At 49.0% G+C, this 27,472-nt stretch overlaps 1 protein-coding gene across 5 annotated transcripts in view; it reads right to left on the bottom strand.

Moving 5' to 3' along the window:
* KSR2 (kinase suppressor of ras 2) overlaps nt 1-27,472 on the bottom strand; it is a 436,140-nt gene that overhangs the window by 88,936 nt on the left and 319,732 nt on the right. For 4 of the 5 annotated variants that reach the window (XM_053205476.1, XM_027043814.2, XM_053205477.1 and 1 more), the window contains exons 8-9: nt 11,479-11,546; nt 8,497-8,621 (exon numbers count right to left, since the gene is read on the bottom strand). In XM_053205476.1, the coding sequence (XP_053061451.1) occupies nt 8,497-8,621; nt 11,479-11,546 (193 nt within the window). The remainder of the gene's footprint in view (nt 1-8,496; nt 8,622-11,478; nt 11,547-27,472) is intronic. The other variant, XM_053205478.1, reaches the window with a different exon arrangement.

Here is a 27,472-nt window from a genome sequence, read left to right on the forward strand (position 1 = left end):
TACATTCTGGACAAAACGCTTAACCTCTCCATCCCTCAGTTTTGCCTCCTGTAAAGTGGGAATAATGCCAGCAAACCTCAATATCATATAAAAGGGATTCCTGCCTCTCAATCCCAGCATCACTGGAACCTTAATCTGTCCACTCACAAGACAGTGGTCACTTGGTCCCTCTATTACTCAGAGGTCCATCACTCTGACTGGTTCCGGGTGCCTGGGGATGGTTTTGTAGGACCTGGTTATTTTACAACAGGTACGTTTACCTGCCAAACTCCAGAGTCAGTGTGAGAAACACCAACCAGCATAGGAGGGCAAGAAGGGGGACAGGAAACGGGCATTCTCCATCAGATGCCCAATGGGTGCCTATGCTGTGATGTCACCCTCCCAGAGCCCACTCACTCCCCCTGCCTCCAAGTAAGTGACTTCACTTCTGGGAATTTCGGTCTCTCCTTGTCCCTCACACGGGGTAAGAACACCCACCTGCTGGGTCCGCTGTGAAGTTTCAATGAGGTTATGAATGTACCTACACCCCTCCCACTGGGCTGAGGCACTTTGTTGTCAACCAATGGTTGTGATTACGTTGACGACATAATTTGCAATCGAGCTTTTTATTTGGGATAATTGTGGATTCACATGCAGTTTCTTTAAAGTTTATTTATTGGGGGTGGGTGGGTAGAGAGAGAATCCCAAGCCACCTCTGCACTGTCAGCACAGAGCCCAACGTGGGGCTCGATCTCATGAACCGTGAGATCATGACCTGAGCCAAAACCAAGAGTTGGACGCTTGACTGAGCCACTCAGGTGCCCCCATACGCAGTTTTAAGAAGTAGTAGAGATCTGGGGTGCCTGGGTGGCTCAGTCAGTTGAGCGTCCAACTTCAGTTCAGGTCCTGATCTTGGGGTTTGTGAGTTTGAGTCCCGCATCAGTCTCTGTGCTGACAGCTCAGAGCCTGGAATCTGCTTTGGATTCTGTGTCTCCCTCTCTCTGCCTCTCCCCCACTTGCATTCTGTCTCCCTCAAAAATAAATAAATTGTTGGGGCGCCTGGGTGGCGCAGTCGGTTAAGCGTCCTACTTCAGCCAGGTCACGATCTCGCGGTCCGTGAGTTCGAGCCCCGCGTCAGGCTCTGGGTTGGTGGCTCAGAGCCTGGAGCCTGTTTCCTATTCTGTGTCTCCCTCTCTCTCTGCCCCTCCCCCGTTCATGCTCTGTCTCTCTCTGTCCCAAAAATAAATAAAACGTTGAAAAAAAAAATTAAAAAAAAAAATAAATTGTTTTTCAAAAAAAGAAGTAACGGAGATCTCATGCAGACTTCACCAGCTTTCTCTGATGTTTGCATCTTGCAAAATGATAGCACAATATCACAACACAGATGGCGAGCGGATACAGTCCACATACAGAACATTTCCACCACCCCAGGGACCCCTCATGTTGTGCTTTTATAGCCACCCCACTTCCTTCTCTGTCTCCTCACATGCCTCCCTCCCATCTTTAACCCATGGCACCACTAATCTGTTCCCCATTTCTATAATTTTGTCATTTCAAGAATGCTCTGTGCATGGAATCATCCAGTATGGAACCTTTTTGGATTGGCGCTTTTTTTTCCCCACTCAGAAAAACTATCTGGAGATGCATCTAAGTTGTTGAATATATCAATAGTTTGTTCCTTTTGATGGCTGAGTAGTATTTCATCACATGGATGTACCACAGTGTGTGTGACCATTCGCCCATTGAAGGACAGCTGGGTTGTTTCCCCTCTGTGGCTACTGTGGATAAAGCTTCTATGAACATTCAGGTATAGGTTTTGTATGAACAAATGTTTATTTCTCTGGGATAAATGCCCAGGAGTGCAATTTCTTGACAGCACATTAACTGCTATGCTTAGTTTCAGTTTTGTATTTTTGTATTTTTATATTTTAATGTTTATGTATTTCTGAGAGAGAGACAGAGAGTGAGTGGGGGGAGAGGCAGAGAAGAGGAGACGCAGAATCCGAAACAGGCTCCAGGCTCCAAGCTGTCAGCACAGAGCCGGACAGGAGGCTTGAACTCATGAACTGCGAGATCATGACCTGAGCCGAAGTTGACTGCCCAACTGACTAAGCCACCCAGGCACCCCAGTCATGTTTAGTTTTTAAAGAAGATGCGAAAACCATTCTCCAGAATGGGTACACTATTTTACACCAACAATGTATGAGTGACTGATTTTCTCTGCATCCGAGCCAATGTTTGGTATTGTCACTATTTTTTATTTTAGCCATTCTGATAGTACAGTGACATTTCACAGTAGTTTTAATTTGCATTTTAATGGCTAATGATATTGAACATCTTTTCATGTTAAGTTTACTTGCCATCTGTATATCCTCTTTGGTCTTGATTACTGTTAACTATATAATAAGCTTTGAATTTGGGCAGACTGATTCCTCCCACGTTATTCTTTTTCAAAACTGTTTTTAGTTATTCAAGTTCCTTTGCCTTTTCATATAACATTTAGAATAATTTTGTCTTCATCTACAAAAAAAATATTTTGCTGGGATTTTGATAGGAATTGGGCATCAATTTTGAGGAGAACTGACATCCTAACTATGTTGCATCTTCCAATCCATGAACATGGTATGCGTATCAGCTTCTAAATCAGAAAAACGGGAACAGGGGTTTATGTCTTTTGCCCATTTTGAGAAGTTTTTGCCCATTATTTCTTGGGAGAATTTTTTCAGCCCTGCCCTCTTTATTCTTTCCTTCAGCACTCTGATGACACCAATGTTGGACCTTTTATTATTGTCCCAAGGGTCCCTGAGGCCCTACTCATATTTTTTTTTAGTCAATTGTCTTTCTGTTATCCAGACCGTGTAATTTATACTGTTGTATCTTCAAGCTCACATATTCCTTCCTCTGTCCCTCCATTCTGTCACCGAGTCTCCCCACTGAGTTTTTACTTTTAATTGTTGCATTTCCTAGTTATATGTTCTGAAATTTTCATATGGTTCCTCTTTATATCTTCTATTCATTTGCTGAGACTTTGTATTTCTTTGCAGTGATTTCCTACCTTTTTCGTGTGTTTCAAGAGTGTTTGTAATTGCTTGCTGAAATAGTTTTATGACTGCTCTAACAATCTCTGTCAGATAATTCTGAAATCTCACTTGTCTCAGTGTTGGCATCTATGGGTTGTCTTTTTTCATTCAGTTTGAGATCTTTCTGGCTCTTGGTGTGACAAGTGATTTTTCACTGAAGCCTGGACATCTGGGTATTAAGTTGTGAGACTCTGGGTCTTACTTAAACCTTTGGCTTTAGCTGGCTTCCCGTGACCCTGCCCTAGCAGGGAAGAGGGCGTGTGCTGTCTTGTTATTCCCAGGTAGGGCCAGATGCCTAGGCCCTCTGCCTCTGTCGGCACCTGAGGACAGGAGGGGCTCCTAATTATTGCTGGGTGGGGTGGGAATTCCAGCCCCTTCCTAGGCCTCCACTGATACGCACTTTCTGGGAGAGATACTATTTCTACTAAGAGGTACTATTACCATTCCCCATGTAGCTTTCACTGACACCAAGCACAACAGAGTAGCCTCATTATTTGGGTGGTGGTAAAAGTTCTGACTCTCCACTAGGCTTCCACTGACCCTACCTCAACAGGTAGGGGTGCTACATTATTGCTGGATGAGGGGGCTCACAGTCCCCAACACCAACCAGGCCACTTCACATCTACAAGGCTTGGGACATGCTGTTATTTTGACTTGGAATATCTGTCCATCCCTAGTCTGCCTGGAAGACACAGTTCACAGCTCCCCTCCTCTGGGAAGTTCCCCTGACCCCGTGCTCCACCAGGTCAAGCACATCGTTCGCTCCTGGTGCTGGCTCTTCCCACTCACTCAGTTTCAGCTGTTGCTTCTACCCAGTCGCTTCTCAGCCTACTTGTCTGTTTTGCCCTCTAGGCTGGGAGCTCCCTATTCCCAGCCACAGTGTGGTCCTTAAATAGATGGGTGCTAAATGAAGGAAAACAAGAAAGAAATGAAGGGAGGGAGGCTTGGAGGGATGGAGAGAAGGAGAGAGAGAGGGAAAGGTCTATCTCTTCCTACTAGATGGTGTCTTATTCATATTGGAATCTGCAGAACTTAGCACAGAAACAAAAACATAAAAGGTAGTGATAAGTGTTATATGAATGAGTGAATTAACAGAAAAGAAGGAGGGTTGGAATGAGGAATTGCATTTATGGAGCAAGGAATTATCTCTACCTCCTTGAGGGAAGGATTTAGGTCTTTCTCATCTCTGTAGCTCAGGGCTGATGTGAATAAACAGAATCATTTCAAGAGACAGCTGCATATGGTGCCCATATTCCTTGGCCAAATTGCTACAACAGGAGGGGAAATTCCTTCTTTGGGTCAGACCGAGATCTATGGCCCAATGGGACCAGCAACGGGAGGTTGCATTCCATCGAGGGAAACTCAAACTCAAATCAGATCATTCCAGGAAGGGCTAGTGGCATAATTCCTCTTTCAGAGCACAGCTAAGATACAGAAACATCCTTCAGAGACCTCCCAGTCCAAATCCTTATTCTGTAGATGGGGACACTGGGACTCGGAGAGGGGGAGTGACTTACTGGTGTCATACAGAGAGTTAGTGGCCTGGGTCCTTACCCCCAGCCCAGCAGCAGAAGCACAAGGTTGTCCCAAGTCACAAGAAACTCACATCTGACTCTGTGAATTGAACAAAAGCATGCTTATCTCCCATGTTCCCATTCCATTCCACCCAGTTGAGCACTGATCTGGACATGGTGGTGACAGTAATGGCCTCTGTCATGGACTTTTCCTAAGGAAACTGTCCCTACCCTCCAACCCAATAGACTGTGGTGAACAGACAGTCCTAAACAACCACACTTGTCTTGTGACCTCCACGGCCCACCCCCAACACAGGACCACAGGTCCAAACAAGATGGCAGCTGGCCCATGACCATGATATGGAATGAAAAGATGAGCTGGCCGACAGCATCAGGCGCACAGGCAGAGACGAGATGAGGTTCAAAGAGAACAGAAGAGCCACGACAGGCCAGAAAACAAAGAAGCCAAGGTTATGAGAAATACATGGAGGCAGAAGCAATGACATGGAGAAGAGGGGAAGGTAGAGGACAAGACCAGTCAGCAGTAACAGACTGGAGCAGACCCAAGAAGAGCAGCTGAGTCACAATCATGATGGAAGAACAGGACAGTGATCCACGGTCCTGCTGGAGGTCCATGGAGCTGGCCCGAGTGCAAGGCCAACTGGAAAGGGCAAGCCGGCACGCAGCCATTTTGAATAGCGTCACTACAGTAGGTGCATCTTCGGCCTTGGACACCACTGCAGATGGGGTTCTGATGCCTTGACCTGGAGGGACAAGGGCTATAGCCTGGTCCCCCAAGGAGCTGGCAGATACTGCCGTTTCTTCTTCTCCTCTGCCTCCTCCCCCTCCCCCTCCTCCCTCTTGCTCTTTCTGCCTTCTCTTCCTCCTTCCGTTCCTCTTTACCCCATCAAGCCATTCCCTGCCCTGACCATCCAGGGTCAGACTAAATCCTTGACGCCTATCACTGCATCTACTCCTTTCCACAATCCCAGTCATAGCTGCTATTGTGCTGCCCCTTTAATGGGGGAGGAGGGGAAGGAACCAAGGTAGAGAGAGCTTGCTATAACCACACAGTCAGTGAAGGAACGAAGTTCGAAGGCTGGGCCTTCTGACTCCAAAATGCACACTCTAACTAACCATTACGTCGGGAGAAAAAGCCGGGCTTTTGTGAACTTGGATTGACTGAACCAGACAGGAGAGGAGACAGAGCAATGAAAAGGAAGCCTTCAGACCAAATTGGCTCAGAAATCTATTGCACTAACCACATCATTGCCTGACAAAAAGAATCTGTGTGAAGCCAGTGAGAAGAGAAAGAGGGGAAAAAATAACCCGGCCCTGTGATAGATCCTGTCCACCTTCAAGTCAAAGCTGCTTTCTAAATAGAGGTTAATTTATTTCTCTTATCAAATTCTCCCGCTGGCAGACAAGCAGAACAATGTCACAGTCACTGATCTAGCTGACCTGTGTTTCTGTCCCATCTGATCAAGAGGCTCAGTATGCTGGCAAAGCCAGAGAGGAAGGTCTCGAGATGCTCTCAGCAGCTCGCCCCCTAAGATGTCACAAAGAAAAGGATGGGTTCTCTAGACATGCACAGTTACTTCTTAGGAACCGTACCATTTGAGCCTCCTAAGCACCCCCAGAGGTGGGGATCCCTTCTTCTAGAGACCTATACGTATCTTATGCAAATAACAAAGAAAAAGTGGACCCGACCTAAGATCTGGATTGGAAACCCAAGATTTAAGCTGAAAACAGTATCTAGAATTTTCTGGATGCTTAACATGTGCCATGAACCATACTAGATGCTTGTATGTGGATTACTTCATTTCATCCCCAAGACAACTCTCTGAGGCTGGTGCTCTTATTATAGCCACCATGGACATTTTAAAACGTGGCCTCAAATTCCTTGGACTCCTCCCATCGGCAGGTGGTTTCTATGCCTCTTCCCCTTGAATCTGAGCAGGAACGCGACAGCCCCCGTCAGTATGACAGAGCAGAACTGATACTACCGATCATTGGCTAGTGACAAGTGAAGACAACACACCAAGGTAATGCTAAGTTACAAAAGCCCAGGCAACTTCTGCCTTGTTGCTCAGTTGCTCGTCAAGCCCTGAGCTGCCAGGTGAGAAGCCCAACCACCCTGAAGCCGCCATATTGTGAGGAAGCCCAAACCATAAGGCAAGTCCGCATGTAGATGCTTCCGCTGGGTCTCTGCTGAACCCGGTCTCTGATGCACCACAGGCAGACACTAGACAGGTGACTGATGACGACTCTAGCTCAGAGGCTGGCATGCTTTTTCTTAACATGGCCAAATAGCAAATATTTTAGGCTTTGTGAACCATGTGGTCCCCGTTGGAACCACTCAATTCTCAATCATAGTGTGAAAGCAGCCGTGGACAATATGGGTGTAGCTCATGCCAATATAACTTTATTCACAAAAACAGGTGCAGGTGCTGGGCTGGTTTGGCCTGTGAGCCATAGTGTGCCAATCTCTGCTCTAGAAGATTCCAGCCCCTAGCTGTGTAAGTTTTCCCAGTTCAGTCCCCACAGTTTCCATGAACATAATTAAAAGGCTGTCGTGCTCCACTAAGTTTGAGGGGCTTTGCTGTGCAGCGGTAGATAACTGGAACGTACCCATTTCATATACAGGAAAACTGAGGCCAAGAGAAATTAGTGGCCTGCCCTGAGGCTCACCGCTAGTAAGTGGGAGAAGCCAGGGCTGACTGCAAGGTTCGCCTGCCTTCAGAGGCCAAGCTCTCAACTGCTTAGATGACGCCACAAGGAGCCAGATGGTGAACGGCTGAGAGCTAGTAGTAAAAACGGTGGGTGATAGTGTGTGAGAGAAAGAACATATGGGCTTTGGTGGGGAGACGTACAAGGGGAGGTCAGAGACGGAGCGAGGGACCAAATTAGGCACAGTCCTGCAGGCTGCAGAAGGAGCTTGATTTGTTTTCTCAATGCAGTAAAGAGCCACTGGGTGGTTTTGAGGCAGAGGGGAGCAGGATTCAAATTGCATTCATTAGGAATCACTCTGGCTGCTGTCTGGAGGATGGACTGGGGAGAAGCAATACTCTCTCCAGCCTTATGCAGAGAAGCGAGACAGAGCCTTGCCAGTGAGAGGTCCCCGAGCCATCGTGACGCTCATCTGGGTCCTGAACACAGGTGGTGACTTCCCACACGCTTGGATTGATTTGCACTTTACCCACCTTCAACACACTGCACAGAAGCACTGGGGAGTTTGAGAAATCACCTGTTGGCACGTGCAGGCTTTGCCTCCCACCATAAGGCTGCAAGTGTCCCTGGGAAGGTTCTGGTGCCGTCCAACCAACAGACCAAACACATGGAAATCACGCTGGAAATTTCCATGCCACAGTGGACAGGTGCATAGAGAGGCTGACCATCTGAGGACCAGCCAGAAGTCAATCAAACTGACTGAGGCTCAGAGCTTGCCTCCCCCCCCCCCCGCCCCCCACATATCCATCTATCTAGTCTCTAGCAGGAGCTCAAAAAACAGTCTTCCGTCCCTCGGTGGTCCGATTCAACAGATATGTCAACCCAGCCATCTGCAAGGTTAATCCCGGCAGGTTGGCAAAACGTCTCACAGAGCAAAGGGAGCTGGGTCTGGATCACTCAGGAACCCTGCTTAGACTCTCCCGCAATCCCTACTGCTCCCTCCTCGACACATTCATTCATTCTCATTTCCGTGTGCCCTCTCTCTAAATTAAGACAGATTTCTGGCACACTCACTCTCCACGGAGGGCTGGATGCCCCCTACGCTTTCCTTACACAAACCACATGGAGCGAGGAGAGCCCAGGTGGGCTGGGAGGTGAGGGTTTCCAGAGCAATTCGCTCAAGCCCCCCTCCCCGCCCCTCCCAGGCAGGGGCAGCCCCAGCAGACCCCGACCCAGCAGGACCCCGCCCTCACCTTGCTGATCTTGTTGGTTTTGGGGAGCGTCTGGCTGATGTGCAGGTCCGAATACCGGGGTGGCTTTCGTAGAGGGTTGTTGATGTCACACGGGACGGACTCTGTCCGGACCAACCTTGCTGGATCCGTAGGGGTAAAAACAGCAATTTGGGAGTTTAAGTACCGCTTCGTGTTAAACCGTTCTGCCAGGAAAGCCTAGCTCAGACCCCATCTCGAAGGCCTGCCCCCAGGATGGGAAGGGAATCCTCCAAAAACGATAGTTGTCAGGTCATGGCGTTAAGATCGGGTGTCCTCTGTGCTTTCTAGAATGTTTATGGTGTTAAGAAATGACTTGACAACTGTACATCTTGATAATGAAGCCGAAGCTATCCATTTGTTTTCGATACCATAATTGTTTCACGTGGGCATCATTTCAGAAGTGACCCTCCTTTGAAATACAAGAGGTTCCTGATTCCTTAAGATCTACAATCAATGGATAAGCTCAGAATGACCACCCGTCCTTGCCTCCATCTAACCTTTGTGTCGGGATCCTCTTTCGTCATTTGTGGGATTTCTCAGGCCCGGGCAGCCTGCTGCATGTCAAAACACGTTTGTCCTAAACAAGGCCACAGGGATCCCTGAAAGGAAGGCTTAGTATCTGCAGACCTCCCCTCAATGTCCTCCCTGAAGCCGCACAAAAAGCTGGGCACACAGCTGATGCTAAATAAATCCAAACGACGTCATCCAAGCTTCTCTTCCCGTCACCCCTCTCGTATTATCACTTCTTATAGGGACCACAGGGAGGGGCAAATTGAGGAGCTCAAATTCAAATCTGATGCCTGGCAGTGTGACTTGCCAGCTGTTTTGTGTTGCGGTGGGAGGGGGGGCGGTGTTGGTGGAGAAGTTAAAGCTTTGGACTGACCCAGGAATTTAATTTTTCTGCTTAGCCTGAGCTGCCATCTCCATGGAAACCAACTATATTTTAAACTTCCTACCAACAAGGGTGGGGGATGGGGGGAAAGCAAGAAGCTGGAGGACTTCTGGCAAGTTCCACTGGCTTTGCATGTACAGGCACCTGCTGCCTCTGAGCAAAGGGGGGCACGGCCATGAAGGCAGCACGTAGGGAGCCTTTCTTCAGGTGTCGGTTTCTGGAAGCGGGTCACCTTGCAGCAGGCTGGTTCTGGTCTCTGCATGGGAGTTGGACTCCGGCAAAGACCACTAGGAGGTGGTTTCCCCAGTGAAGCTGACCCAAGCAAGACAAGGGGTCAAGAGCTGTGAGAATTCAGCTTTAAAAAATAGCCCCACTGAGCATATACAGTTGTGCAAGGAACAGATGGTTCTTAATTAAGGATGGGTGGGAAGGGGCAGGAGGGCTGAAGACTTTTCCTTCCCGTGCAATTTCCCCCCCCTCGTGGAGGTAAGCAATGCAAAGATCATCGAAAACCAACGGCCCAATGGCTTTGGAACACATCCCAAGGCTTTCGGCAGCAATTTGCTTCCTTCTTTGAGTTTCCCTTGGGCTCATTCTAAATCGGGGCAGATTCCCTGGAGCGTGCATTGACCAAGGCCAGGGGAGCTGGGAGGGGCATAGCAGGGACAAGGAGGGACTTCGTCTCACATCAGCAGGTTGTGTACCTCAACAGCGGCTCCAAGGCTCTAGCCAACCTATAGATGGGAGGGTGGGAGGGCAGGGAATTGGCCAGCAAGAATTTTAGAACTGTAATAAGTCGCTAATATCTGAAAATAATACAACTATTTGGGCTTTTCTTTGAAACATGAGAAAAATTCAGGTCCACGTTGTTTCTATCATTGCTGGAGTGGCTGTCCTCTCTAGATGGTTCCTGGGCTCCCCTTCCACTGTGCATGGCCCCACCTGGCCACCTTCTCTTATTTAGGATCCTGGTTTGGCCCTGGAAGGTACCTGAGTTTGCAACTTGTACCCTAGAGTCTTGCCTCTTAAGGGGCAGAGGAACTGCCCACAGATTCAGTTAAAAATGCAGATTTTGATTCAGTAGGTCTCCTGTACATTGAATAGCAGAGGTCAGAACCAGTGATATCCAACAGAACTTTCTATGATGAAAGTGTTGGTTGTCTGCACTATCCAATATGGTAGCCACCACCTGTGGCTACTGAGCCCTTAAAACGTGGCTGGTGTGACAGAATAATGGAATTTTTATTTTTATTTCATTTAAATTAATCTAAATGTAAATAGCCAGGTGTGGTTAGCAGCTACTGTATTGAACAGCACAGACCCAGAGAGTCCCCTGGTGAATGAATTGTAACGTAGATAACAGAAGCCAGAGATAACTCCCCCATGAGACAAGAATCAGGGGAACTATTTTGAAAGCTGGACTACAAGGTTTCCCCAGTTGAGTCCCTGGCAGGTAGGGAAAAGCCTTTCCTTCTAGTCTTTCCTTCGCACTAAATTGGTCTTGCTTTTTGCGCAAGATACAAGGCTGGCCACGGCTCTCCCAAGGGCAGCTGTTACCTCGCTGCTTGGACAGGTTGGCCAGGACACTCCCAGAGCCCCAGGGGACAGAACACAGATGGCCCAAAACCAACAGACCCAAGCCCGACCCCTCCCCATGCCCACCTCTGCAGGGCCAAATGACCGAGTCTGGAGAGCATGTGAGAGGAAACACTCAGCCAGCACTCTTTTTAAGTGGGAAGGAAAAGCAATGAGATTAGGAGGGAAAGAGAGGAGAGTGGAAATTAGGAGAGCAGACAAGAATGAGAGAAAAAGAGTTAGGAAGGGGGAGATGAATCTGGGGGCTAAAGTATCAGAGAGACCAGGAGCGGGGCAAGGAACAGGGAGAACAGGCACAGGGAATGGATGAAGGGGACAGATGGCAGGAAGAAGAGCATCAGAAAGGAAAAAAAATTGGCACACATTGGGGGATTAAGAGGTACACAGAAATGGCCTGGATGGGACAGCTATCTCAGAGGGCCTGCAGGAGTCCCTGCGCCACCCTACCCCTAGGGCACCAAGTGTTAAATACTTACCTCCTCTGTGGATGATCAGGAGATGACAGGGTGGGGCTTCTTTGGTGCATTTGTTGTGGCACTTTAACCTGAGAGAGAGAAAGACAGAGAAGGATGGAAAGATGGGTGGCTGGGAGGCTGGGTGAGTGGGTGGATGGGTGGATGGATGGGTGGGTGGATGGACGGATGGAAGGATGGATAGATGGATGAGTGGATGGACACATGGTGGTTGGATGGATGGATGGATAGATGAATGGATGGATGAATGGGTGGGTGGGTAGGTAGATGGATGAATAGATGGATGTGATGCCTTGGTGGTTTAGAAATCTCTAGAAGCTGTGGATACAAAAATCTGAGATGAAATAGGGCAGCTAAAGTATCTCCTTGGCACCTAGGAAATCAACTCTGAAGAGAGTCTGTTGCCATTCCCCTCACAGGTCAGTCCTGGGTGGTTCAGAGTGGGTAGCAACTCTTTCACCAACCATGTCCACTTGGACTTTATGCTTTGAAAGATATTTCCACTTTTGGTCTGTATTTTTAATCTTTACTGTCATCGTCATCATCCAATCCTAATAATCTTCCACTGTTTTCTTGTAAATTCATCTGACAACCATGGCACTAAACATATTACATACACTATGTCACTGGACCTTTATAACAACCTTACACAATGGATATTATTATCGTTCCCATTTTACAGATGGAAAAACAGATTAACTGAGCTTTCCTGGCAGAAACCTCAGGTCAGTGGTGCCAAAGGTGGTTTCTCGTTTTTCTTAAAGCCTCAAGCAACAGGACACAGCTAACCATGGCTTCCCCTTAGGATGAGATCAGTAACAGCTATTCGGTTTTAGACGTATGAAGAGTTTAGAGTCAAAATGTCCTACTTTGAGACAATGTCACCTTCCTCTCCCCCAAAGAGTTACCAGACTTCAAAAGGATAATAGATAATAGAAACCCCAAGTAATTTTGACCTGGCTTTGTCTTTTCCGTTTAGAGTTTTATGTCAGTAGGAAAGATATACGCTGTGGCAGATGCTGTGGGTACCCCACCTGCATCCTTTTGGGTTCCTTTATCATTTCTGTGCACGCCAGCCTAACTTCCAACAGCCAACATCTTTGCCAGAAGACACCCTTAGCCTGCTCAGAGGTTTAATATTAAAATACACAGAGAGGCACAGGAGCTTTAGATTTGCCCTCGACCTTCTTCCTCTCTAGGGATTTGACAGTTCTCTTTAACAGAATGGTCTCAACACCCAGTCATAGACTCAACTTTGACTCCCCCAATTAGTCTAGCTCAGTGGTTCTCAAAGTGGAGTCCTGAGACCAGTCACATCGGCACCATCCGGGAACTTTTCAGAAATGCCAATTTCTGGGACCCCCCCCCCCACCACCACCCCGGATTGATGGATCTGAGACTCCAGAGCTGAAATGCAGTTAACATGTTTGGAACAAGCCCTCCACCTGAGCGTGATATGTGCTCATATGTGAGAACCACTGGTCTAGTTGATTGTTTTGGAACGTCTACGCACATTTGCCCAATTATTTTTTTGTCTTCAGTCTTTTGGGCCCTAATAGGGCACTGAATTCCTCTCTCATATGGAAAGGGTAGCCCTGAGGCCTCCAGGAGTGCAGGGATGAAGTGGAGCGGGGGGTGGGGGGTGGGGGGGGGGGAATGCAGGCAGCATGGAACAATGCCAGATCACGTCGTAAGAACATTAGTCCGTCTCCAAATCTCCTCTCTGACTGCATCGGGGAACTCTCTGGTGCTAACACATCTTTCTATCTCTCTACCACATGCTAAGCCCAGTCCCAGATTTGGACAGGCGACAGTATCCACAGGAAATGTAATACATTTATTTTTCTGGGGCGCCTGCGTGGCTCAGTCAGTTAAGTGTCCGACTTCGGCTCAGAGGTCATGATCTTGTGGTCTGTGAGTTCGAGCCCCGCGTCAGGCTCTGTTGCTGACAGCTCAGAGCCTGGAGCCTGCTTCGGATTCTGTGTATGTCTCTCTCTCTGCCCCTCCCCTGCTTGTGCTCTGTCTCTCTCTCTCTTTCTCTCTCAAAAATAAATAAACATTAAAAAAATAAATAAATTTATTTTGCCATTTGTCCGTTTTTTTTTTCCTGGTTGCCTTATATTAATGGAAGTGATGCTGATTTTCCACCCATGGTAATAAGACACATTTCCATCCTTAAATAAATGTATTGAAATTTAAAAGGCCATAAATAGTAAATAAATAAAAGGAAAGCTGCTACATACATATGACAAAATCACGACAGGGTCGTGAGCGAATGACTGAATCAATTCAGGACAAATTAGCTTAGACAATTGAGAACTGTCAAAAAAAAGTGGCAGCTCTTGGCCCCTAAAAGTCTAAGATGATTGAAAAGCATTAAGAGGTGCTACTGGGGGGCACCTGGATGGCTCGGTCAGTTGAGTGTCTGACTTCAGCTCAGGTCATGATCTCGCGATCTCGCGGTTCACTGGTTCGAGCCCCACGTTGGGCTCACTGCTGTCAGACTGTCAGTACAGAGCCTGCTTCAGCTCCTCTGTCCCCACCCCCTCTGCCCCTCCCCAACCTGTGCTCTCCCCCCAAAAAAATACTAAAAAAGAAAAAAAGAGGTACAAGCTCTGAGAACAAGTGCTTGTGATGAGCCACGAAATGCCCCCGGGCTTTACGCAATTTATTTAATCCTCATATCAATCCTAAAAAGTAGGAACTAGGGGCACCAGGGTGGCTCAGTCAGTTAAGCATCTGACTCTTGATTTTGGCTCAGGTCCTGATCTCACAGTCCTGGGAGAGAGCCCTGCACTGGGTTCCATGCACGGAGCCTGGTTGGGATTCTCTCTCTCCCTTTCTCTCTCTGCCCTTCCCCACCTCAAAAAAAAAAAAAAAAAAAAAGAATAAAAAGTAGGAACTATTGTTATCCCCATTTTACAGAGTGAAAAACTGAGGCTTGGCAAACTTGGATAACTTGCTGAAGGTCAAATAGCCAGTAACAGACAGAAGTCCCGAGCCCAGCTCTAACCACCACACAGATGCCTGTAAAACCTTCATTCTTCTTCCTTTACATCTTGGGGTGGGGTGAATAAGTGGGAAGTTCCCTAGGATCTCTAACCAGCACAATCAAAATGTCCTCCTTTGAGACAAGCCTAAGATGTCACTTTGCTCTTCCCCTACAGTTGCCTGACCTCACAAGGATAATAAAAATCCCACCTTACTGCAAATTTGTCTTTTTCTTTTCTTTCCTTTTTTTAAATTTTTTGAATGTTTATTTTTGAGGAAGAGGAAGAGCATGAGCAGGGGAGGGGCAGAGAGAGGAAGACACAGAATCCAAAGCAGGCTCCAGGCTCCGAGCCATCAGCACAGAGCCCGACGCGGGGCTCGAACTCACAAACCGCGAGATCATGACCTGAGCCGAAGTTGGATGCTTAACCGACTGAGCCCCCCAGGCACCCCATGTCTTTTTCTTTTCTAAAGCTCCCTGGACTCTCAAGTCCCATTTCCCCTGGAGGTCATTGGTATTGCATCCAAACCCTAGTTCGAAGCTCCAGGGAATGTGCAACTAGCCCTTCATTCATTCTGCAAACACTTAACGGGGCCTACTGGGCCCCAGGTCCTGGGGACATGCCGGGAACAGGGCAGATGAAGCCGCTATGCTTACGGGGAGGGATAAAAACCACGTAAACAAATATCAGATCATTGCAGGTGTGTTGAGATGGAAGAAAAAAATCATTCAGGGAAACCGGATGGAGGGTATGGAAGTGAGAAGGAAGGGCTTCCGGCTGGTGCAGAAGTGGGGGGCAGGAACAAGCTGGTGGGTTCAGGGGTCAGAGGTTAAAGGCCGATGAGGCCGAAGAGAACCACAAAGCGATAAAGACACAAGGAAGGGGAGGAAGACACGGACAGGGCCCCCCGCAACCCTGGCGAGGTGTCTGTATTTGATTCTGCAGGCCCCGGGAAGCCACTGGAGGCCATCACAGCCGGGATAGGTCAGACTGATGCTTGGGAAGCCCTGAGCTGGGGAATCTGCTGATGCCAAATGAGAGTGGAACCGAGAAGTTTCTGCACTCACTGCTGTTTGAAATCGCTTGATTCTGCCCTGGAAGCTTCCAGAAAGAAATTTTTCCTTTCTGCCTCTCCCGCCTACGAGTCTTCTCTAACGAGCGCAGCTGGAATGGTGATGTGCAGGTGTGGAGAAGCCAGGTCGCTGTTGTGGGCAGCACTCTGAAGCAGGAGCAGTCTCATGCCACCGCTGGACCGCGCCCGAACCAGGACGGGCAGGCAGAGCCTCCTGTGACCTCAGCCCGTGCCCTGCCTCCCCCAGGCACTATCCCCTCCGGTATCCCTCCTTGCTTGTCTTTTGCAGTTAGAGAAAAGCCTTCCTTCATCTCTGGCCAAAAGGGGAGATGGAACGCTTGTCCCTCTGGCCAGCGCTTCAAAGGGCGGCCCTAGCAAGGGGGGCACAGCCACTGCTCTTGCAGAAAAGCCCAGAGAACTTTCACGCTGAGACACTTAACCCTTTGCACAGAGGTAGGTGGAGCACTGGCATCTACCAACTGAGTGGGCCGACTAGCCTAGCGCTGAAATGATACAGACCCTCAAGGGCAGGGGAGGAAGGAGCCAGAGAAGGAAATGCACAGGATTCCACCCAGATGAGACTTTTCCTTTCACTGCCCATAGAAGGGAAAACTAAGGCCGACCGCCTGCTTCCAAATCAGACCCCCAAGGCTCAACCTCCAAGGCTCTGATTCGGTCTTTGCCGGGAACGTGGGTGTTCAGTGAGTGAATGCCAAAACCACTGAATGAGGAAGACACATTCTACTTCCCAAACAAGGGCTGTCCAGAAGCCTAGATCTTCCAGAATACAGCACCCTCCCCTCCAAAAAGGCGAAATGGGGTCAGGAAAATATGAAGCAGGGATCTGGGTTCAAGGTCCGGCATTATCACTTCCTGGCTGTGACAACTTGAGTAGGTCGCCGACCCGCTCTGAGCCACAGTCTCGTCATCTGTAAAATGGAGACAATCATAGTATCTGTAGCTGCAAAGAAACGTAGTATCCGCAGTTGCGTAGCCGCAGAGAAAACTAACGATATGACACATGCGGGTGCCCAGGACGATTACTTGAAGTAGCAGGTGCTGCTGTTTTTGTTATAGTCATTCTTATTATTGCTAGTTTGTGTCCCAAGCCCCTGAGACAGTGGAGGACTTTGTCTTGCTGAATTGTGGGCTGACTGCAATGCCTGGAGCTTTGAAACACCCACGGGTGGGACCTGGCTGGTGACGATCCCAGTCTCCTCCCCCTTGGGTGGGACGGCTCAGAGGTGTCAGAGGTGAGACTGGACGCCAGCTACCCAGAGCCATTACCTGCCCAGCGAAGCACCCAGTGCTGGCTTCCTTCCTTCCCTTCCTGGTCTCACTCCCCCGCTCCCCCGCTGGCATGGTCTGGATCACCTCTTCAATACACTTGCCCTCGAATCCTTGTTTTGAGGCCTTGAGAAAGAGGCGAGCCCAAACAGGACACCATGATCATGAAAGGAGGCTCAAAACCCAATGCAGCCATTCCAAAGCTCTCACACCAAAGCCGAGCCTCTACTCCCTGTCCCTTGTGGGTCTGCGGCCCACGGTCCTTAATGAATTTGTTTCTCCAGGTGCTTCGTTCCACGTAGAGAAAAGGGAGGGCTGGGGGGGCCACACAGCTGACAGGACAAAGCTCCCTATCAAACTTGGCCCAGAGGAGCACCATGAGTTAGCATCGTGGCTCTGAACAACGCCAGGCACCAGGGAAAGGTCATATGGGGATCCCGAAGCAGTTAGAAGCTTGGGTTTCCGAGTCAAGCCAACATGAGCCTGAACCACAGTTCTGCCCTCCCCACACCAAGGGGACATCCGTCCGCCTTGCTGAGATCCAGGTTCCTCGTCTGCAAAACCGTAGTGAGGATCTCACCAAAAAATGCCCGAGTGGGGTCCACCAAGGCAGCACACAGGTCAAGGTTTCCTTAGACAGGCTGAAACAACTTGAGTGGACACAGGGAATGCCACGCGAACCTCACGCAGCCTGGAAACTTGGAAAGGATTTATTTAAGACTTTTCATTGAAGAAGGTTAATTTTTTTTTTTTTTTTTTAACTTTCAAAGCTAATAGGATAAGCTTCAGTTACAGAGAAAGGAGAAAAGTTGCTTTCGTGGGATATCTTGTTCCCCAAAGGAGCTGCTGGCTAAATGAGACATCCTCTCCGTCTGACAGTTAAATGTGTGAATTTATCTTGAGGGCAAGATCTGGGTCTTCCTCATCCCTGTAGCCTCCCCTTCCTTCCCCCCTTTCAGTGCCTGGCCTGGGGGCTGGTGCATAATCCATGCTGCATAAACACTACAGACACAGAAGGAGAGAAAAGGAAAGACAAGGAAGGAAGGGCAGAAGGGAAAGCCATCGAATGCCACTGACCGCCCCGGTGTGCGGGCGTGAATGGTCTCTATCAAAAGGCTTCTTGAAAAATGATTCCTATTTCTTATAAAAGGAATCTCTCACAGTTTGTGAAATGCAGGTGTGTCCGTCTCCGCATTCTTCTCTCGAGGTCCCCTCTTCCCCACAGTGAGGTCAGGACAGGGGTCGGGCCAGAAGCACATGGACTTGCATGGACCTTGCCCGGGAATGGTGGGGGACAAATGAGCAGCTTTGCTGTTTCCTTAATGGATCTGTCATGGCCCCCAGCCTTCCTGTGGGGCAGACGAGAGCCCAGAGACCCGTGTGGCACTGGGATCAGAAGGCTAGCCTTCCCCGAAGGGGGGCGGGCAAAATTCCTGCTGGTGAACACAGTCATGTCCATTTCAAATGGTTCACTGGGCAGTTGTAACCAATTTACAAAGTCTGCAGCCCAACTCCCTGACCCTGACTTTGTCTCGTCCACCCCAGCTTGCTTTGCAATCCATATGAGCAGGGCACAGCCCTTCCTTACAGAGAACAAGCAATGTTTTGAAAACCTGGCTCCCAGCATCTGAATGAGGGAACGTTAAAGAAACGCCTACCTCTTATGTAACCTGTTTATTCTGAACAACACAGCCATGAAGGGTGGAAACCACCGTGCCCATTTCAAAGTCAGGAAGACTGAGGCTCAGGAAGCAGGCCACTCACACAGACAGTAAAGAGCAGAGTCAGGGTCATTCATTCATTCATGCACATAAAGATGTGATTGCCTTCCTCCTCTGTGCCAGGTGCGGGGTGAGGCCCCAGGGTGTGTGTAATAAAACGGCAAGAATTCTCTCTTTAATCATCTCTCTTGCCAAGATCCAGCACACCGCTCGCCATCCAGGTATGTAAACCCATCTCTTACTATTCCGATCACGAACATCTTTCCATCCATCCCACTGCCTCAGAGTTGCCCCTTTTCTAGAAAGGATCCCCTGTGGATCGGAACTAGGTTCTCGGGGGCTTGGGTTGGCAAGAGCCACTTTCCCTCCAGAAGCTCCTTTTGAGATCTACTCCACTACCAAACATTTCCTGAGCGCTTTCTACGTGCCAAGTGCCGTGCCGGCCCTGGGGGCACAGAGAGTGAAGGACACGGGCAGAGCCCTACCCTCAACTAGTTTGAAGTCCGGTCAGAGAGACAGGCAGGTACACGGGTGAAGACAACGTAGTTACATTACGTGGGATGACGGTGAAGGACCGGGCGTGGCACTTTGGACCTGAGGGGAGTCCAGGAGGGCGTCCTGCAGGAAGAGGTGACCGAGCTGAGCCTGAAAGATAAATGGGAGCTGGCCGAAGTGTGCAAGGGAGATCCAGGCAGAAGCCACACAAGGCGGTGCGAGCATGTGTTGATTGGTGGGCAGGTGGCCTACTGCAGGGGTTGAGACTTCAGTGATGCTGGAGGCAGTGAGAGGGGCGAAAGGACAGCTCAGTAAGGGACGGCACAGCGTATCACTGGGAGCCTGGATTTACCCTGACAGCAAGGGAGAACCAAGGAAGGATTTTAAGCGGGGAGGCAAAGGCTGGATATGCATTTTGCAAAGACCCCCTTCCCCCCTCCCCGCCCCGCCCACTTCTACGGGCAGAATATGTACAATTAAAGGGCACAAAGCTCCCTCACGCATTATATTCCTGACTTCCTGCTTTCTGCTCTCCTTCTCCCAGGTCACCGCACTAAGTGCTCCTCAAGGCTTCTTGCAAAATCACAAAACCAAATCATTGCCCCCTTTATAGTGGGGCTTGTTTCACTGACTCCCCCAGCTGAGCAGTTCTGTCTCATCTTGGTTCCCCTGTGGTCTCTCATTTAAGCCAATGCTTCGAGAAATGCCCCATATGCTCTCAGCGGAGGATATCAAAACACTTCTTCCCCTTCCCGCTGACAACTCAGTGAGGCTGAGCTCTTTGGCCCGCGACTGGGTAAGAAACAAAAAAAACGACAACCACAACAACAACAACAACAAAAAACCCCAACAACAGAGATGAACAAGGTTGGTGGGGAGTGTTAACATATAAATCATACCGCAGACTCCAAAAAATAATGAAACATGATCAGGAAAACCCAGCACTTCTCTCCATAAGAGGATATACTGCAGGAAAGCTGTGGACTTATTAGCTGTTGGAGATGTCCCCCCCCTCCCCATCCTGCAACTTCCCCAAGAGAGGAGAGAGTGACCACAGAGTTTTCTTGGTTCCTAGGACCCGCAGGTGTTCATCAGAACACAAAGACCCGTTTGCTATCTTCCTTTTTTTAATATATATTTTAATGTTTTTATTTATTTTTCAGAGAGAGAGAGAGAGAGAGAGGAAGACAGAGCGTGAGCGGGGGAGGGGCAGAAAGGAAGGGAGACACAGAATCCGAAACAGGCTCCACGCTCTGAGCTGTCAGCACAGAGCCCGACGCAGGGCTCGAACCCGTGAACTGCGAGATCATGACCTGAGATGAAGTCGGACGCTTAACCGACCGAGCCCCCCCGGGAACGGCCCCCCACCTTCGCCATCTTTCAATGCAAGAAATAGAGGAGAGGGTAGCAGGCTCGGGGAATGAGGAGGAAAAAGATTACTAGCTCTGGTCTGAGGTCAGGTTGAGATCAGATTTGCATCTTCCATTCTGCCTGTTTCAGTCAAGGAGAAGCAGAGAGGGGGCTAGCATTTGTTGCTGGCCTACTGTGTGGCTGGCCCTTTACCCACGTAAAGTGGCTAAGAGTCTGGGATGCTGAGTCAGAGAGACCGGTGGTTTGGTGAGCAGATCTACCTACTGGGAGACTTTGGATTTACTCCTGAAGGCCTCCGTTTCTTCATCTGTAAAACGGGGAGGAACAGACCCTACCTTCCAGGGTTGTTGCAAGGATTACATGAGATCATGCATGCGAGCTGTTCAGCAAAATGTCCAGCACTTAGTAAGCCCTCAATACATGATCCCATCAGCACCATCCATCACACTCAATGCCCACCTCAGCGTCTAGCAGAATTATTATTTTTTAAGTTGTTTTCTTTACTTTTTTTTTTTTTTGAGAGAGTGGGGTGGGGGCAGAGAGAGAGGGAGAGAGAGAATCCCAAACAGACTCTGCACTGTCAGCACGGAGCCCGAAGCAGGGCTTGATCTCATGAACCGTGAAATCATGACCTGAGACGAAATCGAGAGTCGGATGCTTACCTACTGGGCCACCCAGGTGCCCCTCCAGTAAAATAATCATCCTCCACATACAACTGTGATTGGACCCAAAGTTTTGCACGTACTAGGCAAAAACTCCCATAAGGGACCGTGAATTCCCATTCTGATTGTTGCAAAACCAGAAATGTTTCTATTAATGGAAAAGTAAGTTCAGGCTTCAAGCTGGTGATCTCTGAAATGCATGCTTATAATTATATCCTGCCAATATCCTGTGTGGGGTATAAATTCCCGAAGCTTCCAGGAACTTCACGGCAGCTGCAGCATCGTGTTCATCAACTCCTCAGTCTTTCCAGGGCCAGGAAAATGAGTGCACCCCGTTGCTCAAACCAACCAAGGCTTACTCCACACTTCCACCTCATCGCCTGTGGCTGGAGTCACTGTGCAAAACCAGGAAATTTTCAGATAAAACACGGTATTTTGATGCAAAAACACAGGTTAGGAGAACATACAGCCCCAGAGAAGAACCAATAAGTACACAAAATCCAAATAGAAAGATCCAATAACAGAGCCACGGCTCATTGAAATGAAAATCAGTAGAGGCGCCGGGGTGGCTCAGTCGGTTGAGCATCCGACTTCAGCTCAGGTCATAATCTCACGATTCGCAGGTTTGAGCCCCATGTCGGGCTCTGTGCTGACGGCTCAGAGCCTGGAGACTGCTTCAGATTCTGTGTCTCCCCCTCCCTCTTCGCCCCTCCCCTGCTCATGCTCTGTCTGTCTCTCAAAAATAAATAAGAACATTAAAAAAAAGTTTTTTTGGGGCGCCTGGGTGGCGCAGTCGGTTAAGCGTCCGACTTCAGCCAGGTCACGATCTCGCGGTCCGTGAGTTCGAGCCCCGCGTCCGTTGGGCTCTGGGCTGATGGCTCGGAGCCTGGAGCCTGTTTCCGATTCTGTGTCTCCCTCTCTCTCTGCCCCTCCCCCGTTCATGCTCTGTCTCTCTCTGTCCCAAAAATAAATAAAAACGTTGAAAAAAAAAATTAAAAAAAAAAAAGTTTTTTTAATGAAAATTAGTGAAGTACCAGCTTATGTGGAAAGAAATAAGTGCGAGCACATCCAGCCAAGCTACCGAAGGCAGAAGGAGAAGGAACGTGTTTAAAGGGCATTCAAACACTGGAATAAATTGGAAGTCTTGGGCTAGTTAACTCAGTTTTCTAAACTCACTTTTTACCTTCCCAGGGAAAGGATTATGGGTCTCACCCCTACAGAAGTGGGCAGTGACCTAAATCAGAACACAGGAAATGTTTCTATTTGCACAGACATGCCCCAACCAACATGGGTCACCTGGGACATGGGACTTCCAGTGCTAAACCCAGGAAAGTCCCAGGCAAACCGAGATGTTTGATCACATTATTGAATATTGTAATGGCACTCTAAAGTTGGCACTCCAGGGGCGCCTGCGTGGCTCAGTCGGTTGAGCGTCTGACTTCAGCTCAGGTCATGATCTTGCGGTTTGTGGGTTCGAGCCCTGCATCGGGCTCTGTACTGACAGCTCAGAGCCTGGAGCATGTTTCGGATTCTGTGTCTCCCTCTCTCTCTGCCCCTCTCCCATGCATGCACTCTCTCTCTCAAAAATAAATAAATATTAAAGCGGCACTCTAGAACTGAATTACAAGTATACCACAGTCCCGTTGGTTGGCAATGACTGTTTCACTACATAAACCAGAGGCAATTCCATCAAGGGCAATTCTGCTCCCCCTGGGAAGATCTGGCAATGTCTGGAAACATTTTTGGTTGTCACAACTTGGGATGGAGTATGTGTCTGTGTGCGTGTGTGTGTGTGTGTGTCTGTGTGTGTTGGGGGTGCTCCTGGCATTTGGGGGTGGAGGCCAGTGACGCTGCTAATTATCCTGCAATGCACAGGGCAGTTGCCCAAACAAGGAATTATCAGGCCCCCAATTTCAATGGTTCTGAGGTTGAGAAACCCGATTATAAATGCTTGAACATGTCTCCCAAGAAGGATGGTTCAGAATATCCTAAAAGACAAATGGGGAACAAGAACTATGGAAAAGGAAGAAATGTGCTACATTTTCCAGAACTTTCCCTCACTTCAACCCACGCAGGCGATTTAGTGAGTAGGGTTCTCTTCCTTCTTTGCATTAACAGAAAAGCCGTTTCTGCAACTTAATACATGCTGACCAACTTATTGAAAGATTCTGATTTGAGGGAATCCTCAAGTCATTAATGCCATTGGTGCACTCACAGGTCCTATGACATCCAATTCAGAGAGGTTTAGAAACTTCCCCAGAATCACACAGCCAGGATAGGGCAGAGCCAGGACCTAAACAGCTCTCTCTCTGCCCCCTGCTGTTGTTTTATTATGCTAAGTTGGGTTCCTTAGAAGCAGATCCTGAGATGGGTGTTCTTGTGAGTGGAGAGAGTTCTCCAAGAGAGGCTGTTTCCTTTGCGGGGGAAGCTGGATAAGGAATGGGGGAGAAGCTAAGCAAAGATGTGGCTTCAGGTGACTCTAGTCTCAGCCTGATCCCCCCCGGGGCTCTGGGCTGCGAACTGCACCACAGAGCGTGTCTGCCTTGAGGCAAGCAGGCTGGCCTTCTGTACCCTGCACCTGGCTCTGAGCCACCCGGAGCAGGGGGAGGCTTCTTCCTGGGCACCTTGGGGTGAGGCAGCCACAATCACCCAAGGGCAACCCCCCCCCCGCCCCCCGCCCCGGGGAGGTCTCAGGTATGAACTGTTTGCAGCAGCTCCACAGCAACCGGTAAATGAGGTCGCCAGGAAGGTAAGCAGACCATCGAGTCACATGTGGGTGAGGGAAGACTGTGCTCTGGGACCGCTAACTTCATCATTCTGTCTTCAAAGCAGAGGAGCGACTGCTCCCTGGTCTTAGAGAAAAAGGAGACTTAGCACCTGCCAGACATTCTGATTCCCAAACCCCTCGCGTCTCAGGCCATAAGAGCAGGTGACCGGGCATCTGAACTCCTGGCTTCTGCCTGCTCCTACTTTCCCGCAAGAAGCAAAGGCCACCCTGATACCAGCACTGTCCTCCCCAAGGCCTTGCCCTTGGCAAGTGACCCACTCCAGCAAGATGACAGCTCCAGGGTTCAAGGAACGGGGCTGGATGGGGAGCGAGCGGTCCCTACCCAGGCTGGGAGCCACAGGGAGTAGCACCCACGAGTCACAGCGGCATGGCCTGGTGCCCTGTCTGCACAGAAGAATCGGTATTCCCCGGCCCCCAGGCCCCGCCCAGGACAAACAACTGAAAAATATGCTCGAGTCCTTCTAAGTCCTGATCCAGACTTTGCCCGTGCCTGTGTCCTTGCCTGTGACCTCACCCAGAACACCCTTCCCCCTGCTCCACCTGGCTACTTCCCACTCCTTCCTCAAGACTTCAAGGGCTTCTTTTTTTGTTTTCTTAATGTTTATTTATTTTTGAGAGAGAGAGAGAGAGAGAGAGAGACAGAGACAGAGACAGAGACAGAATCCAAAGCAGGCTTCCGGCTCTGAGCTGTCAGCAGAGCCCGACATGGGGCTCGAACTCACAAACCGTGAGATCATGACCTGAGCCAAAGTCAGACACTCAACCCACTGAGCCACCCAGGTGTCCCTCCTCCCTCAAGACTTCAAAGGCCTCCGGGACAGCCCCCCTGATGTGCATCATGTATGCACCCTTTCCCAGCCTGGTGCAGCCTGGGCACATCCCCCTACAGTAATAATTACCTACCTGCTTCACCCCTCCTTCTAGAACCATGTTCCTCACTCACACCCCAGTGCAAATCTGAATCCTCTGGGAAGCTTATTAAAAATGCAGGTTTCGGGGCACCTGGGTGTCTCAGTCAGTCAAGAATCTGACTTCTTGATTTCGACTCAGGTCACAACCTCGTGGTTCATAGGTTTGAGCCCCACATCGGGCTCTGCAGTGACAGTGTGGAGCCTGCTTGGGATTTTCTCTCTCCCTCTCTCTCTGCTCCTCCCCTGCTCTCTCCCTCTCTCTCTCTGTCAATAAATAAACAAATAAAAAAAAATATGCAGGTTTCTACGCCCTATGGCCAGAGTCTGGGCCAAGAAGTCTTGGGAGGGACTCAGATGTGATGATTATAAGTTTTAAGCCACTAGCAGTGACCGTGAGCATCTGGAGGACAGCAACGGTGTCTCTTTCACCTTTGAACCCCAAGAGGTAGCACAGAAACGCTCCTCACAGCACACACCGAACCAGAGATGCTGACTGAACTGAACCCAACCCAAAAGAAGGAGTGGGGAGAGGGGAGGCTAAAACACGCAGGAGAGACAGATAATTCAAATGCTACTTCTCCACCGACAGTTTTGAAAGACGTCCCCCTCCCTTCCATACTCAGCGCATGCAGTAAAAGCAAACAAAACAAAAAAACAAAAAACACACATATGCACAAAAATACCTCGGTTCAAACTCTCCCTGCCTAGAGCACAAGCCACGGAATTCACCGCTGTGCACTATCCCGTAAGAAACGCAGATAGGGGTGGACGGGTTTCCAAGGAACCAGAACTCAGCTCTGCGGAAACCTGTGGAAGGACCCCGAGGAGGAAAGATGCAGACAAGGCATGAACGAGGGCTGGGAAACCCATCAGCACGTTCCTGCAGCTGAATCTGTAGTCAGCAGACAATACGTGGATGGTGCTGACATCCGACCACTTAGAACGAAACTCCATTCCGCGCTCATGAACCTATTAGATGAAAAGTCCTCAATTCAGATAACTGCAAATTGCTTTCTGAGCATAATTTCCTATTAGTTCGCTAATCTCTCTATTCAGAACGCCAACAAGACAGCTGATGATAATTCCGGAGGAAGTGGCCATTAAGCCGAGGCAGGAGGAAAGGGGGTTAGACGTTCACAAGTATCCTGGCTTCCTGGGTGGGGGGGGGTACCCCAAAATTAATCCGTAAAGTTAGTAACAGTATTAGCTTTCGTTTATGAAGTTCTTATAACGTGCCAGGTACAGACTGAGCATTTTACCTTACGTATTAGCTCACTTAATTTTTGTTTTGTTTATTTGTTTGTATTTTTGTTGTTTTTTTAAACAGTCGAGTGAGGTAGATATTTTTTGGACAGGAGAAGAAATGGGGCTCAGAAGTGGTCACACAGCTATTCGTGGAAGAGTCAGGATTCAAATGCAGGCGTGTGTGTCTGACCTACAGCCTGGGTTCCAGTCATGCCTTATCTGTTTGGCTTATCACACAAATATTACAGGAGAGACGATGATGAAGAAGAATCAAGTTTATAGGACTGAGGCCAAGAGATGAAACACGGCACAAAAGCCTGAAAAATAGTGAGCAAAGATCGACCAGTCTGTAAAAACAAAAAACAAAAAAAACAACAAAAGCCCCAAACACAAACCTCATGTGCTGAAATGTCAGGCTGGAAAAGAAAGCTTGATGTTGGCAAACTACCACTTTTTTGTAGAGCAGTGGTCCCAGGACCAGCAGCATCAGCTGCACCAGGGAACTTACCGAAATGCAAATCCTGGGGCTCCACCCCAGACCTGCTGCATCGGAGACTCTGGGGCGGGCCCGGGAATCTGTGTTTTAACACACCCTCTAGGGGATTCTGATGCACACCCGAGTTTGAGACCCGTTATCTAGACAAAGAAAATCAGCTCTAACAGGGAATTTGGAGATCACCCAGAGGAGTGCTTCTCAGACCTTAATGTGTGCAAGAATCACCAGGACAGTGATTAAATTGCAGAGTCTCTTAAATTGCAGAGTCTGGTGCAGCAGGTCTGGGCACGGTCTGAGAGTCTGCATTTCTAAACAGCCCCCAGGTGCTGCTGCTGCTGGCCCAGGGACCACTGTAGAGTCACCAGGGTCCAATCCAATCCTTTTCACCCAGGGAGTTTCTAGCAACAACAGAACCAACATTGCTTTAGGTTTAAAAAACAAACAACAACAACAACAACAAAAAGAACAAGCAAACTAAAAAAGTCATTGCCTTCAGGGCAGATTCAAATCCACGGCTCTGGAATGCTTCCGGAGAACAGGAAATGTCCAGTGCCACAGATCACTGCTTTTCCAAAGTTCCGGTTCAAGTATAAAGTCTTCCCTGAGCACTTTAATTAAAATCTTAGCCCTAAGCCCGGCCCTTCCCCTCTTCCTTCACTGCTTCCTTCTTCTCTTTAGTTTCTGGCACCCTCTGCACAGATGATCTATTTTACTGGGTTGCTTACTGTCCCTCCCCTCCCCTAGCACGTAAGGTCCAGGAGGGCAGGGATTTTGTGCGTTTTATTCACTGTGATCTCCCTGCTGCCTAGAAGAGCTCCTGGCACATTTATGGAGTAGCTGCTCATAAACAGCTGAGTAAACGAACAAGCAGTTCTGCCCATTTTTTTCTAAAAAGCTGCCTCCCCATTCTCCGTGCCCCCTCGGTGCAATGCCATCTGTCACTCTCTTTATGCATG

This window comes from Acinonyx jubatus, chromosome D3 (assembly GCF_027475565.1).
Source record: "Acinonyx jubatus isolate Ajub_Pintada_27869175 chromosome D3, VMU_Ajub_asm_v1.0, whole genome shotgun sequence".
NCBI classification, from domain to species: Eukaryota; Metazoa; Chordata; class Mammalia; order Carnivora; family Felidae; genus Acinonyx; species Acinonyx jubatus.